This window comes from Desmodus rotundus, chromosome 3 (assembly GCF_022682495.2).
Source record: "Desmodus rotundus isolate HL8 chromosome 3, HLdesRot8A.1, whole genome shotgun sequence".
Lineage (NCBI taxonomy): Eukaryota > Metazoa > Chordata > Mammalia > Chiroptera > Phyllostomidae > Desmodus > Desmodus rotundus.
In genome coordinates this window covers 20,015,345-20,033,009 of record NC_071389.1, presented here as the reverse complement: position 1 = coordinate 20,033,009, position 17,665 = coordinate 20,015,345, and the positions used below count along the sequence as shown (strand labels likewise).

The 17,665-nt window shown below is 51.5% G+C and overlaps 1 protein-coding gene across 4 annotated transcripts; it reads right to left on the bottom strand.

Annotated features, from left to right (window-relative positions):
• Window positions 1-1,304: 1,304 nt before the first annotated feature.
• Window positions 1,305-16,552, bottom strand: TXLNA (taxilin alpha). 4 transcript variants are annotated; one of them, XM_024554508.3, is made up of 11 exons: window positions 16,402-16,552; window positions 15,656-15,914; window positions 14,774-15,115; window positions 13,379-13,470; window positions 10,586-10,756; window positions 8,772-8,966; window positions 6,809-6,928; window positions 6,498-6,572; window positions 5,827-5,919; window positions 5,364-5,459; window positions 1,305-4,667 (listed from the first exon to the last, which is right to left on the bottom strand). In XM_024554508.3, the coding sequence occupies exons 2-11, from the start codon at window positions 15,831-15,833 to the stop codon at window positions 4,341-4,343; spliced, it is 1,689 nt and encodes a 562-aa protein (XP_024410276.2). In that variant the 5' UTR covers window positions 15,834-15,914; window positions 16,402-16,552; the 3' UTR covers window positions 1,305-4,340. The 4 variants fall into 4 exon arrangements, with proteins under 4 accessions (XP_024410276.2, XP_024410275.2, XP_045046708.2 ...); XM_024554507.3 differs by having other exon boundaries at window positions 15,656-15,865; window positions 16,402-16,550; XM_045190773.2 differs by having other exon boundaries at window positions 14,774-15,112; window positions 15,656-15,865; window positions 16,402-16,550.
• Between the last annotated feature and the right edge of the window lie 1,113 nt (window positions 16,553-17,665).

Genomic DNA, 17,665 nt, shown 5'->3' with positions numbered 1-17,665 from the left:
CAGTGAGCAGGGATCTGAGGGACGGGCCTGCCTAAGCAGAGAGAACACTTGGAAGCCGCTCTCCTCCCCTACCAGAACTGGTAGCAAGTGGCACCAGGGGTCTTCTAGGATAGTGGCAGAGGGTCCAGGAGCACCTCTAAGGTAAAGAGATGCTTGGAGTTGCTTTGCTCAGAGCTCCAGGCCTGTGGAGGCCTCCTTTGACCTCCTCCCAAGGACCTTTGGAAACAGTGTGGCCAGCACAGAAAAATATCAATGTATTAGGACCCTGACTGGAAGGGGCAGCTCTGTGGAGACTGTCACAGCCAGTGTGGACACGTCTGCCTGTGGAGGCCTGGAAGGGACACTTTCGTCTGTCCTTTGTTGGCCATTCACGTATGGTCCTTTGTGCCAGACTAGCCCAAGCTGCAGAGAGAACAGGGTGCCGAGTGAGGCATCCAGGATGTCTGCCACACGGGAGCCTCAACTTTTATACCTAGGCTGGGGGTGGCTGAATAGGAGTGTATAAGAAGCCAGTTCATTAAAAAAAATTGATTTGAGAGCGAGAGAATTTGTCATTCCATTTGTTTATGCACTCATTGGTTGCTGCTTCTGTGTGCCCTGGCCAGGGACCCAGACAAAGCTATAACCAACTGAGCTACCTGATCAGGGCAAGAAGTCAAGTTTATTCTTAAGAACTGCATGCAGAATGTGGTCTTGTCAAGGAATGGCCCAAATCAAAGGAACCTGGAGGTCCCTAGTGGGCCAGGGCCAGAACATGCTGCCCCAGAGAGTAGTGATGTCCACTCACCCCAATTTGGACCTCAGTTGGTGTATGCCTAGATCTCTGCTGTCCTTGCCTTTTGCCTTCCTCCTGGACCCTACCTGACCCCCTGCCCTCTGGATCTAGCCCAAATTTCTTCACCTGGCACATAGGCTCTTGGTGATTTATCTGGCCCCTGCCTCATCGCCTCCACCACGCTCCAGTGCACCTGCATTACTAGGCGGACCAGTTACTAAAAGAACTTCCACCTGCCATTTGAACCACAGGCCCTTCCTGGTATCCACGCCTATTCCCTTGCTGAAAGGTACTGGGCTTCCTTCCTCTGCTCGCACAGCACCACCATGCTTTTTACATCTCAGAGCTCCTTTTCCCTCACCAGCCCGTGAGCCCCCAGGGGGCAGGGACAAGTTTTGACTGAGTGAAAATCACCTCTGGTGCTCCTACATAGGTATCTGCACAGCCAGAGGCTTGGCAGCAGGTCCAGCAAATCAGTGATAACTGGATGAATCCAGAAGCACCAAATGACCACAAAAGTCAGAAGAGAAACAATAAGGCAACTGACTTTTTTATTTGTGGTTTAAAATACATCAAAATCAAATCCCTGGCTGTCGTGAATACCAAAATGAGGGCCCCCCCCCCCCAAAAAAAAGCTATCAGCACAGCTTCAAACAAACCTGGGAGGTCAAGTTGGGCCAGGAGGGAAGCAGTTATAGGAACAGATGGCAGCACCCCTCCCCCAGGCAGGTGCCCGGCTGTCCCCAGGGTGACCCTCTGTACTGTGCACGGTGGGAGCAGCTGGAGAATCAGCTGGGCAGGCCTCAGCCCTCCCCAACAGACACCAGGGCAGCCCCACTGGCCTCTTGGTCAGCCCTCAGCAGGGCCACCATGATGAGGGGGGAGGAGAGGGAAAATAACCATCTTTACAGACATAACATTCTCCTACAGAAAAGTGCCTGAGCCTGGCCTGTGGTCCAAAAACCTCACAGAAAACAAATAAAAAACAAAAGTGCTGCGACACCTCTCAGTCTGGTTGGTGCACATGAAGCTCTCAGCCAACATGGTGCTGAGCACAAATCACTCTCAGCAGAGACAAGGGCTCTGGGCCCCTGGAAGAAAAGCCAGCAGTCTAAGAAACCAGAACAGCTCTTGGTCCTAGAACTGAGGTCATGTGCACGGGACTCACCCCAGTGAGGAAGGCACTGGCCTTCAGATAGGCCACCTCCCCTGCATCTGGCCCAGGCTCCTGGCCTGCGTGGGTAGCACCCAGGTACCTGGGCTGACTTTGGAAAGCAGAGCAAGCTAAGCAGCTGTAGTGATTAAGATTTGGTCAATGGCGTTAGAGGAATGGGGTCCCCATCCATGCCTGGCCAGGATGCCCAGAGCTGAGAGTAAGGTGCTATCTACCCTGCCCAGGGCCTATTATTTCTGACCCGTTAAGCTCAGCTGGGGCCACTTTGCAAAGCTAGACTTGGTTTCAGAGGGCTGCTGTGCTGAGTTCCCACCCCGCCACCCTGGGTTCCAACAGCCCCTGCCCCACTAACTCCCATAGGCTTTTAAGAGGTAGCTGAAATAGGCAGGGAATCGCGTGGGCCACTGCAGGCCTACCTGATCTTTAAAGGGGGTAGGCAGGAGCTTCTGCCTCTTCCCTTTCTATAGCTCAGCAAACCCTGTATGGGGCTGTGGCTCTTGTATAACTCAGCCTGGCAGAGGTTGGGGGCTGGAGCCTTACTGGAACAGGAAGAGGCATGTACAGGGACCATTCTAGACACAGGCATTTCAGAGGGAAAGACCATAGGAAACATTTCTCTCTCCACAGGAGAGCAGTATCATAGCCAGGGATAGTAAACGGGTCTCAGCACTTACACTGGCTGCTGAGTGAACCATGAGAAATGAAGAAATACCAGGAAGGAGCAGGAAATACTCCAAAGCAGATTAGTGGTACCTACTATGGCGGCAGAGAAGAAATAGTGTACCTTGCATTAGCCATCTCTGGTCTAAGTCAGAACACAGTTTAGGAGTACTTAACGCTCTTCATGAACCTATTTTATGAGAGGGATTTTAGGGCTGAAAGAGTGGGCTAGTTTTGGAAGATGAAAGGGTCTGGATGAAAATGGAGGTGGGGTATATAGCACCCCTATACCAGCAGAGCCTTGCTTCCTAACCCAAGACTATGCTGCTCCAGAAAACTACTCTATTCAAAGACTGGCTAATACCCGAGGCAAGTGTGCAGCCAGCAGAACTTTCAGAGTACAGAGGAACATGTAAGGGGTGGGGAGTATGGGGTATGGGATAAGGACTGACGCAAATATCTGTAGCCATTTTGTGGATTTCTGGGGTTCAGTCAATTGCTAAGCCTCATTCTTACCCTTCAGTTGTCAGATGAGAGCTGGGACTCCCACACAAGAAGTGGGGTGTCAAGGACACACCTCAGATCTTCCCTGGACAACGGAACCAGAGCAAACCTCAAGGACTGCACACTGGGGCGGGGGGCAGGAAGCAGAAACAGACTCATACAGCCAGTGGGGACGGTTGATCCCATGGGGCGCAGCAACTGCTGCATGGAGACAGCGGTGATGGGAACTGGCGGTGAGACCCATACAGACGCTTGTGGTAAGATCATCAGAAGCCCTTTCCTTTCTCTTGCTACAGTTTGATTCCATCAGATGGGAAACCTAAGCACCAACACGACAGAGGTGCCAGGTGGGGTGGGGAGGGTGGGGGTCACCAGAGGACAGGAACCCAGGCACCACTGACAGAGCACTTCTCACTCTGAAGGTCCTCAACACAAACACTGTCACGTGCAACAAAAACCAAAACCAAAACACCTTCAGAAAGAATCCTTTGGGTGATCTCTCGTCAATCATTTGTGCAGGCTAGAGGCACCTGTGAATGATAAGGCTACTGAGAAGCATCACTGGCCTGGTCCTGCCACTGCCAGCGGGCAGGAGAAGCGGTGCCCAGGGGGCTCCCTATCAGCACACCATCCTGCACAGAAACATTCTCCAGGTCCCTGTCCTGGGCAGGAAAGTGGTTTGATCACCAGCTCTGAGTGCCCTGCCAAGACTCTGCCTGGGGACCCCCTCCAGGTTAAGAACAGCAAAGAAGCTCCCAGGAGAGCTAGGAGAGCCAGAGCTGCCCAAGCCCCGCTAACAAGAGAAACACAGTCAAGGCCTGGGTGTGTCACTTGTTATGATCCCTGAAGGGCAGGGAGGGAGGGGTCTGAGCCTCAACTCAGGCAGGAAAACGTTCCAGTTGTCCTGCCAGGTCACTGTGAAGGCGGCTACAGATGACAGCTCCTCTTTAAGACTCTTCAGCTCACAGAAGAGCCACTGAGTTCATCTGTACACACCCCACCTCAATGCAAGCCTCTTTTACACTTACAGATATAAATGTATGAGGCCTTGCGCATCCTATGTACGTAAAACTGACCCACAAAATCCAAAACTGCAAAGTGTCAGATGCCAGCGCGGTCAGAGCACCCTGGACCTCAGCACTGAACTGCTTAGCAGTGGGAGCCTCGCACAGGACAGGCCTGGCTGGGTCGCTCTCCCTTCCCAGCATGCCCCCAGGGCCAGGCTCCCTAGGCGGTGGAGGTGGCTGGCTCCTGGGGCCCTGTTTGGCCTGATGCTTCTGTGCTTGGTGTTCCAGGGCAGCAAGGAGCTTCTGTGGCTCCTGGGGAGCTAGGTGCTTGGGCCCTGGACCCCTCGCCACCCTGCTCCTTGGAGGCAGTGGCAGCCTCTGGCCTTTGTTCGGGGCTGCTGTCGGTGAGGGGGCCCTGGCCACCAGCACTCAGGTCCTGGACCCTCTTGTTCAGGTCATTGCGCTCTGTCTGCAGCGCCCGGCACAGCTTCTCCAGCCGCTGGATTTTCACCTGCAGGCCCTCCAGCTCTTTGTCCCGGAGTGTTTTCTAGGGAGAAAAGGGAGCCCTTCAATGTCCTGCCATCAACCCTGCACCTAACACTGCCACTTGGTAGAAAACATTCACACTTTAATAACTCTGGGAACAGACTGGAGTCCAAAGTGGCTCCTTTCAGGTAAACAGCCCTGGTTTACGCCAAGACCCAGCTGTCAGTTGAGGACAGTGTGGTGTAAGGGAGGGGTATGGCTTAGAGACAATATATTCCTCCCTTTATCCACCAGATGATCTAGGTAAAGTATTTGGCTTTTGAGAGAATCTCTATCTGTTAAACTGGTCTACTAACATCAACCTCACAGGTCTCGAGGGAAGGTTCGATGAAAGGGCATATCAAAGACATTCAGCAGGTCTGGCTGCAGTAGATGCCCCAGCACCGGGTTATTCTCCTACATCTCAAGCCACAGAACCAAATGACCAGGGCCACTGCATACACACCGCATGCATCACTGGCACCCCTTGTTTTCCCTGCTCCTTCATTCCTTCCTCCAGTTTACTTGTTGCTTCCAGTGTCGGCCTGTGACTGGCCTCACCACCTCGCCTGTGGAGAGCTGGCCATGCCCTAGACTGAGACAAATGTACCTGGCCCCACCTCATGCTAGCTGTGTCAATCACCTAAACTACAGAAAACAACCCAACACTCGGTAACGGCACCCCCCCGCCCCTGGCTGCAGAGTGCACGCGGCCCACCTCTTCAGCCATCTCCAGCAGGGCCTTGTTGCTGCTCTCCCACCGGGACCGGTACATGGTCGTTTCTTTCTCCAGCTTTTTGATCTTCTTAGTCATCTGGGTGAAATGATAGGCAGAGAAAATGGTCAGGGCACAAGACTATCTGCATCTGTGTCCCCAAGGTGGGGAATGGTCCCATGGGGGCAAGCAAGGCATTACAGGACAGCACTGCTGTCTGGGCTACCTTAGGACCTCTCAAGTTAAATGTCCACTGCTCCTAATAGGAAACGACAAGATAGCCCCTCCTCCAGGAAAACCTGGAAGGTGCACACACCACCGACACGTCCTTGACAGGGAGCAAAGGCTGCGACCCTTCCTCACAGCCCGGATCACACTGGGGCTGAGAACAGCCCCTGTGAGGCGCCCGTTCGGAAGGGTGCCGCTTGTGCCTCTAGAGCCACACCCGGCCCGGGGCCAGCGCTACCTTTTCCATCTCCTGCTTGAATGTCGTGAACACCTCACTGCTTTTGGAAAGAGTGTTCTGGAACTCTTCAAACTTCTCCGTGTACAGGGCGAGCTGGGTAAGAAAGAAGCCCACAGGTAAGACCGGACTTCCCTCGCGGGCACTTCTCATCAACAGACTCAGGCCCACCCTTGGCCCTCTGACCCAACAGTTTCACTGAGATGCCCTTTTCCTTTACAGAAGCCTAGAAAGGAGAGTTTGGGGTGACACATTTTGCCTCTCTGTTTGTTTTCTTGCTTTGTTTTCTCTTTCTTTCCTTTTTTTTAAACAGAGTAAAGTTTTTATTCACTTTCCAAGAAAGGAGAGGGGCATGGTGTGGAGAGATACACCAGCCTGTTTGTTTTCAAATGTTTTTTCTGGAATTAAGTATAGTTTATAGAATTAAAATCCACCATCTTTCTCCACCTCCTTGAAAGCAGCACAATACTTCTGACTAGGAATGAAGTCCTTCGAGCTCACCTAGCCACCTGGTCACCACCGCACAGGTGCTGGGTGGGGCCAGAGGGAACGAAGACTCAGCAAGGTCACACAGCAGTCAAGGTAGTCCTAGAATGAGGGTCCCATTTTGCTCCCCCAGGATGGGGCCCAGTGAGGGGAACTTGGAGGCACAAGGTCAGGATATATGGTCTCACCTGCTGCTTCAGGTGGGTCTCCTGTTGCTTCATCAGCTCGCACATCCTCTGGGACTCCACTGCCTCTTTGAGGAGCTATTTCCAAGACAGGACACCAGACCCTGTCAGAAGCTCCAAGGGACTGTGTGTGTGTGTGTGTTGCCATACACATCAGAACCCACAGAGGCTTCCTGCTCCCTGACTGGTATCTGAGGAAGCAGTGCCCTGATCTGGCCAGGCAGCAACCTTTCCCATATAAACCTGACTATGAGCTAAGCCAGAACCCAACCCACCTCTTCCAAGACCCCCCACTCCCAGGGCCTGAGCCTCACAAAATCCTTCTCCCGCTGGTGCCTCTCCTCTGCCTCCTTCAGCATCTCCTGGGCCTGCTGGAGCTTGGCGTCCACCAGCTGCTGCTGCAGGTCCTTGTGTTTGAAGACTTTGTCGATATGCTGCAGGAAAGCATGGTGGGAGGGTCCACCCGTCAGGAGCTCCCTTTCTCAGGGAGGCCCAGTGGCTACAGACACCCTGCCCAGCCTTCCATCTCAATCCGATGTGCTGGACTCCCGTGTGCACTGTAGGATGTGGGCCCCAAGTCCCTGGAGAGTCTGCTTCCCAACCTCACCTTATTTCTCTTCCACTGAGTCAGCCCTGGGTGAGCACAGGGGTTTGTGGATGAAATCAGCTCCCAGGAAGCCAAGCAAAAAATATTTAAATCGCTAGCCCCAAGAAAGATCAATCCATCGGCTGACAACCTCACTTTTGTAGCCTGCCTCCCTCGTAAGTGGGGAAAAAAGGGCAAACATGACACCTCTGCTGACACAACAGCTCAGCTCTACTGGCAGAGCTCTGCTCTACCTATAGGTGAAGATTTGCTATCCCGGGGAGTGGCTGTCCGAACTGTGGGAGGAGCCCTGGGAACCGGGACAGGGCGAGAGAACAGAGACAGGGCAAAGGTGGTGGACTCAAGTGCTACTTCAAAGGTAAAAGCAACTGAAAAGCGGGATGTGGGAATTGTATGTATTTTTTGAATCAGAAAGGGAAGGTGGCTTGGGGATGTGTCCAGTTTGAGACGTGATGAATTTCAGTTGCCCATGATCTGAAGTCCAGAGGCTCAGAGAGGACAGGATGGCAGTGCCTGATTCTGATGGGGGGGCAGGGTGTAAATGAGGAGCACAGGGCCTGGGCGCCTGTACTTCTACCTCTGCAGGCAGTACCAAATCTTATTGTTTGCCCTGGGGTGAAGTGGGGGTGGGGGGTGGCAGGAGAGGGAGAGAGTCCTCAGATTCTTGAAGTAGGTGCCTCTCTATGCGGTGGCTCAGGAAGCCTCCATGTGTCTCAGTGCTAAGGGACAAGAACCAAACCAATTCGTCTCAAACCAGATGCATCACAAGCAGCCCTGTTCCCAGAGAACAAAGTATAGGAAAAGATGGGGTGGGTCAGGGGACGACCCTCTAGGCCCTGCACACAATGACTGCCACACTGGACTGCGAGCCCAAGAAGGCAGGCTCCCGCCTGGCCCACTCATCACCTATCTGTCACCACATCCCCAGGGCCTAGGAGGCAACCTGGTCTGGAGCTGTAAGGTAGCTGCCAGTCTCCCTTTTCATGACAAGGAAACAGAGGCCCAGAACAGACAAGTGACTGTCACATGGGGACCCAAAGAGAGTGATTGAAGTGTCCTGGGAAGCAGCCAATGCCAGCCAAGGCAGTGACATCCTGCCCTTTGTGGGGATAGGGGCAGCAGAGCAGCAAGAGATCAAGAAGATGTAGCCTTTGGAGTTGATCAATGACCAGAGGTCCTGCTCCTCCCTTGTGATTTCAAAATCTAAACAATTCTGAAACTGAAATTGTCAAAGGTGGCCGACAAACCTGACTTGTACCTGTGTATGGCTAATTATGATCTAGGTGCGTAGACTCTGAAATTGCATAAATATTAACGTGTCTGATTTGGGGGTGCTGCCACAAGCAAGGCCTGGCTGGGGTTGTGCTGTGTAATACACAGAACGTGAACGTATCTCCATTCCAACATGAGGACAGTTCTAATTCTACAAGATACCTGGCCTTAGCATTTAGGACAGACACTGTGGATCTGTGGTTGTGTGGCTCTGGGCCATTCTCTCTTCCTTACCTCAATTCCTTGTCTACACGAGGACGCACAACTTTGCTCCCTGCCAAGGAAGGAGGAGGAAGAGGGGGGGAATGGAAGGAAGCCTGGAGAGCGCTGTCCCGGTGCCTGCCACACACCCAGAACCTCCCACTCTCCTGGCTACAGCGGCTGTCCGCACACCTCACCTCCTCTCGAAGCTCATACTGCTCAATCAGCTTCTTGAGCCTCTCGGCCAGCTCCATGTTCTCCTGGCGCAGCTTGGAATTGCGTTCATTGTGCTGCTCCATCTGCAGCTGAATGTCATTCAGCGTCACCTGGAAGTGGGAGGTCACCTCCTTGCGTTTCTCCTCTTCCTCCCGGGCCCGCTGCACACCTTCTTCCTGAGAAGAGAAGTCAGCCCTTGTTCCACCATCTATTGTTCCCCAGCCATCAGCCTTACAAGGCTCCCCCGACTAGCCCAGAATGATCTGTCAACAGCCCTCCCCGCTCTCAAGTGAGGAGTAGCCACAGGCTCCAAGATGTCATGCAGTGGGGCTCCTAATGGACCCTTCTGTATCTCAGGTGACATCAAGTGAGAGACTCTCTCCCTAGAAAAATGCAGGCAGACATATAAGTGCCATTCTAAAGAACTTTGGATCTCCTGAAGCCTGTTCTTCCAGACCTATTAAGTCTCATTTAATGTGCTTCATCTTTGACCCTTCCACCCCCAACCAAGTAGTTAAGATTCAGTAATACCCAGGGTTGACGAGGCCGTGCAGAATAGGCACCCAGACACTGTTAGTGGGAAGGCAGCCTGGGAAAATCTATTAAAATTTAAAATTTGTACACTCTTTGACCCAGACACTTCACTGATGAGATTTATCCTATAGATAAATTCTATATAATTAGCCAGGCACATACGTAACAAGAATTTTCACTGTAGCTCTCCATATTTAATACGGAAAATGAAAATGCCTAAATACCTAAATTAGGACACTTATGAAATATAATATATCCATACAATGATGTTGTTAAAAAGAATGAGACACCCCTATATAAACTGGCAGGGAAAGATAAGGCACTGTGTCAAGTGAGGATATGGCAGAGAACATGGAATACATGTATAATACTTTCATTTAAAAAACTGTACGTAAGACTTTATATGTAGGCAGGAAAGTGAAAAGGTTGCACTTTAGGTTTCCGCTCCAATGCTTTCTGCTGGGCACTGGGGTTTACAACAGTGGGTGACTATTATTTTGATTTGTTATGCTTCTGTCACCTTTGAACCCCCTTACATCAGATTTATATTAAAATTGTAACATTTTAAGAGACAAACTAAAAACAAGGAAAGCAAACTATAAAATACCATACATTACTGTTCCAAATTGTATGAGAAATACATAAAGGATATATGTGCAAAAATGACCTGGAGGTCACAGCAGTGACCAGGCTTTAACCAGAGTGGCCCCACCCTATAACAGGATAAAGGGCCCACATTCTTGACTGACCAACTTTGGGAGAAGAGCTGCGGGTTGGCGCTGGACTCCAGATTACCTGGGGACTGTGATGGAATTGAGAACTCCCGAAGGCCTATACTCTGGGTTCTCTTTGCTCCTTAGCCACTACCCCCCCCAAAGGTTTTATTTATTTATTTTCAGAGAGAGGGGAAGGGAGGGTGAAAGAGTAGGAGAGAATCATTGCTCTGTTGCCTCTTGCAAGTCCCCAACTGAGGACCCAGTCTGCAACCCAGACATGAGCCCTGACCAGGAACCGAACTAGCAATCTTTTGGTTTGCAGGCCGGCGCTTAATCCACTGAGCCACACCAGCCAGGGCTGCCCCTTGGCCTTTACCTTACCTAATACAAGTACATGTCAAACGGTTCCAAATAGTGCTTGCTAAGGCAGGGTGTTACTAGGGAAACCTATTTCCACACTGGACGCCTGTGCTAGTTTTTAAGAGGAGAGCCACGAGAGAGTGGAAGTCAAGGGAGCCAGCTGACTCAGGGCCCAGGCAGGCTACCTTGAGGGATCGGTTGTGGCGCTGCAACTCCCGGCACAGGCTCTCGAGCTTGCTGCGGGCCAGGACGGCCTTGCTATGCTCTCCGCGCAGGTGGTCCTTCTCCTGCACCAGCTGGCTCTGCTTCTTTTGCAGGAGCTTCATCTGCTTCTGGGAGTTCCGGTGCTCCTCCAGCTGGGGATAGGAGGGCAGTAAGTGCCCTGTGAGGCTCTCCCCATGGCGATCCAGGGTGTCCTGAGCTGACCTGACCATCTTCCCTGACTCCAGCTGTAACAGCTCGGGCCGGACACTGTGGAGGTGCTCCACATGCTCTTGGCAATAACCCAAGGGCCCTTACCTCAAGGATACAGAGATGGACACTCTGACAAGGCCAGCAGAGTTATGCAGCCAGCAGACCCCCGCTTTCCTCCCAGCCCTGACCCAGGGACAAAGCTCTCAGGACTCTCAGACCACTGCATTCCCCCAACTCTGGAGACACTCAGGCCCCTCAGATGAGACCACCTGCTACCCCTCTGTGTGCTCAACAGACCCCATCACTCCCTCCTCCAAGACTTTTAGCACTGGTGCACCATTTCTGTCTTCAACACGACTCCTATTATCATCTCGGCCTTTTCATTCATTATTGACAGGCAATCCTTCTGACTCCCTGGCCTCATAGTCCTTAACTGCCCCTCAGTCCCCATCCTCTCCTAGCTTGGCTCCATCTCCCATGAGCCTGCTCATGCTGTACAGTAGACAGAACACAACTCAAGTGTGCAATTACAGTTGCCTAGTGGCCACATTAAAAAAGTAAAAAAAAAAAAAAGAAGAAAAGTGAAATTAACATCTAAATATTATAATTTCAATCTGTAATCAATGTAAAAATTTTTGATATATTTTACAGTCTTCCTTTTCCTTAGGTCTGTTAAACCCGGTGCGTATCTTATACTGACAGCACACCCAGATGCAGACCAGCCACATTCCGATCGGCCACCGTCTCCGCGCCCAGCACACACACACCTCCAGGGTTCCACCCCAAGCCAGCACCACTACCTATCTTCCCAGCTCATCCCCTCTAACCACTACCTGTGGTCCCAGAAGACCTACTGCCCTACTGGACCTTTAATCCACTGACCCAACCAGCCTTTCAATTGCTTTTATTTTTATTTTTTTAAAAAAGATTTATTTTTCAGAGAAGGGTGGATGAGGGGTGGGGAAGAAAGAGAAGGAGAGAAACATCGATGGGTTGCTTCTCACAAGCCCCCAGCCAGAGACCGGGCCCACAACCCAGGCAGGTTCCCGGACCGGAAATCGAACTGGTGACCTTTTGCCTTGCAGGAAGATGCTCAATCCACTGAGCCATGCTGGTCAGGGCCTTTCACTTTCCTTTAAATAATAATTACTTACCTTCTTACCCAGCTTAGATTCCTTAAGCCCTCAACTCTTTTGTCCCTCTCTTCCAGAAAAATCCCAAACCTAGTGTATCAACTTCCTGCTTACCCTGCACTGGTGGCCCTGAAGCAGCCCTTGCTTAAAGAACCTCACTTTAAAATTCACGACCACCACTGCCCCTGGCCTGCCTAGCAGCTCTACTACATTTCTCATGTTATTCGCATTCTTACAGGCAACTATTTCATCCTTGTCTTCAGATCTCCCCCGCCCCGGCAAAAATGACCATTTCCACTTCCCTTGAGGACACAGAAGCAACCAGAGGAGCAGGGCACAAGCTCCACACCTGCCAGCCCACCTGCACCTGTCCTCTCGTTGCGAGGACCTGGCCCTGCTTTTCAGCACGGCCAATCCCTCTCCTGGTGTAACGGACCCCATCTCCTCTCACCTACTCAAGAACATCATTCTAGCAACTCACTTCCTCCTCTCTTCTGCCACCATCGATCTTTCCATGGCTGGATCATTCTGAAAGAGCGGTATCTTTTTCATATCCTTTGCTTTACTTAAGCATCATAATAACCCATTAGGCAGGCATGATTTGCCCCATTTTATGGATGAGAAAAGTTCCTTACAGGAGAATTCCAGCTACTAAATGTGAATGGAATGAAAGGATTTAAAATTAAGTAATTAGGCAATAACCTTCAGTGGATGAATCTGTTAATTCAAACTCTGACGGGGAACGACTACACTGTTTTTCCAGTGATCCACCCACAAAGAATTCTTGTCAAAACACTTGAACCTGATTTGGACCAAGCTTCTAGAGCTAACTTCCTCTTTAAGGAGGTAAACGGACAACTGAAATGCCACCACAAAGCGAGAAAGGAGGGTGCTCTACAGGAGAGCTGATCTGCGGTAAGTCAATGTTGTAGGAAAAAGAGCAGGGCAGGAGGATGAAAACTGCTTCGGAGTAACAAGGGAAAAAATGTCATAACCACCCAGTGGCACACATGGATCTCCTCTGGCCCCCGACTCGGTCAAACGTGACATTTTTAAACAACTGGGGAATTTAACTGTGGACTGGGTGTTAAGAGAATATTACGTGATTCATTTTATTAAGTGTGATGGTGGCACGGGGCATTTCCATATTTGGGGAGATGCATATTGAAGAACAAGGGGAGAGGTGTGACATGGTATGTGGGGCTTAGGCAAGCAACTAGGTCTCTACCACTGGAATGCGAAATTTCTCCTCTTACTGTCAGCCTGGAAGAGGCTGGCTGGGACTTGACCCTCAAGTGAGATGAGGAAAAGGCTCAAAGAAGTTGAACGGGAATTAAGCCACCCATCTGCCCCTGTACCCTCAACCCCACGCTGGGTGGCGTGCTGACTTTCCAAGGCAGAGACGGTGTAAGGAGAACGGGGAGAACTGACCAGTTCAGCATACTTCTTGCACAGAGCTGCCAGCTTCTCCTCTGGGGTACTCAGCGTATTCAACGTCTGCATCAGTAAAGTAATCTCCTTTCCTGCAAAGTACAGGGAGCAAAGGCATGTGGCATGTACCATGTACCCCCTTCTCTGGAAGTGCCTTCCAGGCCTGGGCCCATTCTCTTCCACCCTGAGACAGCCCTCCCCTATCATACTTTACATCTGCTTGAACTGGCTGCCTTCCCTGCTAGTCTGTGCTCCTTGAGGGCTGAGACCAACTCAATTCTGCCTATCACCGTAGCCCGCTGCTGCCCCTAGTGCCCATCACAGAGGACATGCTCGACAAACACTCACTAAATGAATGACTGAACCTCTGTGGAATCTCCTTGGTTAGCACCAGAAATGGGAGAAAAAAACCTGCCTGCTCTGCCAACAGGTTTAATAAGTGCCCCACCTGTGAATTCACCACTACTGTTCAATGTAATTAAGGCCCTTCTGTAAGAGGAAGAATGCAAAAAGGAATAGGTCTCCTTTAGAACTACTTTATCCAGAGGTAGCCAAACAGGGAACTTTCAAATGAATATACCTTCCAATATTTAATCCTAAAATTAAAAACAAACAAAAGAACTTTCTTTAACTTAGGATGACAGGGGGTGGGTGAGCAGGCACTAAGGCATGGGTATAATACCACTTAACGTTGATTCTTTAAGACACACTACCCCCCTACCTCCACCCTCCCCCAAATGACTTTCGCCCACTGCCTGCGCCTGAGTCAGATTCTTCTGTCTCCCTGGAGGGCCACACACATAGCACAGCGCCAGGCTTCTGAAGTGGCAAGCCTGGGAGGCTCCGAGAGATCAGTGTGGAGACCAAATTGCACATAACTTTGGCTCTTCTTAAAAAAAAAAAAGAAAAAAAGAGGAAGGCTAGACTAAGCCTGTAGTTTTGCATGCTGTCAACTTGCTTGGACCAAGTGGCAGTCAACCCTTTGGACGACTCTCTTGGCTAGCTTGGCTTATCTGAGCTTCCGACCCTGGTCTAGTCCAATTCTCTTACTGCAGAGAAGTGACAAATAGGGACCAGGGAGGAGAAAGGCCTTGCCCAAGGTTGCACAGATTAGAAATGGTGCTGGCTGGCACAGGAGTTCGCTAGACCCCCTGCTTTCCATTTTCTCAAGACAGCAGGCTGGATTTCGGTTCTCACTTGCTCCCAAGGCCAGAGGCCATTGTGCAGTGAACACACACACCTCTGTGCTACGGCCCCATGCCCTGGCTGTGATTAAACCAGTGGGACACACTGCTCTGGGAAGCAGGGTTTGCTCTGAATCCTAGCAGAGCAGGCAAGCCCAAGGAGTGTCAGATCCAAACTCCCTCCCCTCACCAGCTGCGGCCCTCTGCTCACCCAGACCCTTGGCTTTCTTCTTCTCCTGTGGCCTTCGGTGGTCTCGGTCTCCCATCTCATCACTTGCTCGGATCTCGTTTGTGCCTGGCTCCCCCTTGGAGGTCTCCTTCTCACCATTGACTACTGGAGTCTCTGGCTCAGGCTCCCCATTCCTTGTGGCATAGGTCCGGGACTTCTCTGCATCTTCAAGTTCAGCAGGCTCACCCTGTGCACCATCTTCACCTGGGCCGCCCTGATTGTTGTCCACGCAGTATGTACTCAGGATATCTTCCAGCTGGCGGCTTAGCTCCTCAGAGACATCACGGAGGGCCCCAGACTGGGCAGTTTTGGCTTGTGCTCCTACTGCAGGAGAGGATGAGGGGCAGGGTGCAAAATAAGATGGTTATATCACTGGTAGGGATTTTTCAAGCCCAACTGGTTTGGGTTAAGTGTTGCCTAACTTTTTAAAGCCTCAGTTTATTTACCAATAAAATGACATGACTATTTCCCATTACCACACAACTATGTTTGTTGTAAATATGAGACCAAGTAAATAAAGCATCCAGCACGCAGAGATGGCATGCAGCAGGACCTCATTGTCTAGCCAATCCCCTTCTCCCCAGGAAAATCATTTCTTGATATTAAAAAAGTTCCAGAAATGCCTCAAGTATAAAGCGTGAGGTATTCCTAACCTGGACTTGCAGTTTGATGTCTCATTTGACTGCCACCCTATTTAATCCCGTCATCCCTAGGACACGGTGGGGATCTCACACTCCACACTGTCGTCCCCTCATTCTACATTTTCTTCTTTCTGGGTAAAAAAGGCCCTCTAACTCCAGGAGCTAGACTGGCACACCACAAACTCCTCCCCTCGCCCGCTGGAAAAGCCGAGCTGGCACACACCCTCGGTATTCCCCGGAGCCTGGCTGGTGGAACCTTCAGCTTCTGTCGCAGAGGCCGACTGGTTCGGCAGCCCCTGGGCTCCCTCTGTTCCTGCTTCCGCTTGCCCCGGGTGGCTTTTTGGGTTGGAAGTGTTGCCGGATTGTTTGGCAGCCCCATTCTTTTTGTCTTGGTTCTTCATTGTGGTCTGCAATGTCAGGTGAGGAGCAGATCCTACAGAAACAAGCACTCTCGCTATTTTCCAGACTTCGAAATTCTCAGCCTGGAAAAGAAATCCCGGTACCGAATGCACAAAGCTTCTTAAAACAAACTGGCCGGTTTTCCCCGGAGGGAACCAACGGTTCTCCCGGTCTCTGGCGGGTCAGGGGAGCCTGGTGTGCCCTAGCAGGTTTTTGGGGAGCTGTTCCAAGAGCGGAGGAGGAAAGGCCTCCTTTTTCCTGCAGCCTCTTCCCGGCACAATGCGGCCCCCTCAGGATCCGCTGAGCTTGGGATTGGCTCGTGGCCGGTGACTGACGTGGCGGAACGCTCACTTCCCGGTCCCTCCCCCGCCTCCCGGGTTCCACGTGGGTCCCCCCTACCTTCGCGCGCACAGCCACCTACACTCCGCGCGCCCTCCCACCGCGGGCGCCGCCCGCCCTCGGGCCGCCCGCGCATGCGCACAAGCCTCAGCCCTGCCCCCACGGCCTGAGCCCCCGTGTGTAATCTGTGTGATTCTCCCTGCTGGGCGACAAGCGCTCAGGAATACAGACCCCCTGATAGCCTTGTCCCTTTAGTCTTCGGGGTACGGACCCCACCACCGACGTCCTGATGGCCTCGCCCGCTCTGGTCTCGCACCGGAAACCCTGGGTAACCGCTGCCGGCAGAGCCGCCTGCTCCTCGCAGCCAATCAATAGCCGGTGCTCGCGCGGGGCTTGATGGGAAAGATGAAACGAAGCGGCCTCTGAGGCAGGCGAGTAGGAAAGGAGAGGAGGAGAAAGGACTACACTTCCCGCCATGCACCAGGGCCCCAATTCCCGAAATGCAATAAAAGGGCTTTAGTTCCAGGAGCCGGATACTCTGGAGGTCCGGAAGGAGCCAGTCATTTTGTACAGGCGTCCACGTCTGCCTCGTTTATGTCGTTCAGAAGCTATGATTCAGCTCCGAAAGCCTTATGCTTGGCTCCTCTCTCTTGCACACCTCCATCAACCCTTCCCCTCTGCTGTGAACACGTACGACCGTCTGGTAACTGAGGAAGAGGGACAGAATACTGGGCAGGGAAGCAGGAGACCTGTATTGCAGTCCTGACTTCACTCATTTGCTCTGTGACTAGGCATTCTTTTCTCTCCCTGGTCCTCAATTTCCGTATTCAGCTAGCAGCTTTTAACAATAGCAGTTCTCTGAGCGCTGACGACGTGCTTTACCGTTATGTATTAGCTTAACTCTCATAACTACTCATCAAGATAAGTACTACTTGTTATTCCTATTTTACAGGTGAGAACGGTAAAGCAAATGTTAGGTAACTTCTGCAAGGTCACATCGCTATTGAGTGGTTAAGAGCAGGAAGTCCGGAACTCCTGCACACCCTGCCTCCCACTCAGAATAACCCTCATGGCCCACTTTCCCTAAGGGAGAGTTAACGTAAAAACTTGTGAAAGTAGATTATATTTTCCCCCCTCTCCGTAACCAGCACGAGTCCCTCTTAGGAAGGGGCTGAGGGGACCCTCTAAGAACTTCAGCCTTGGCAGATTCCTGAGCCTTTCCTCTGACTGACGCACCCTCCTTTTGCACAGGGGCTAAAGGTGAAAAAAAGTCAAAATTTTCTCCAAAAGTGAGATAACAATTCTTTATCCCGTTGCCTATAGATAATGGAATGAAAACCAACAATCCACACTCCTAGAATTTAATGCATACATGTCTGGCTTCGATTTCCAGCCAGTCCTGCCCACCCACCCCCCCCTCCGCCCCCGTGGTATTTTTGCTCCAAGTACACTTATTATTTCCAGGTTTTTGCAGTGGCTATTCAGCTTCCAAAAT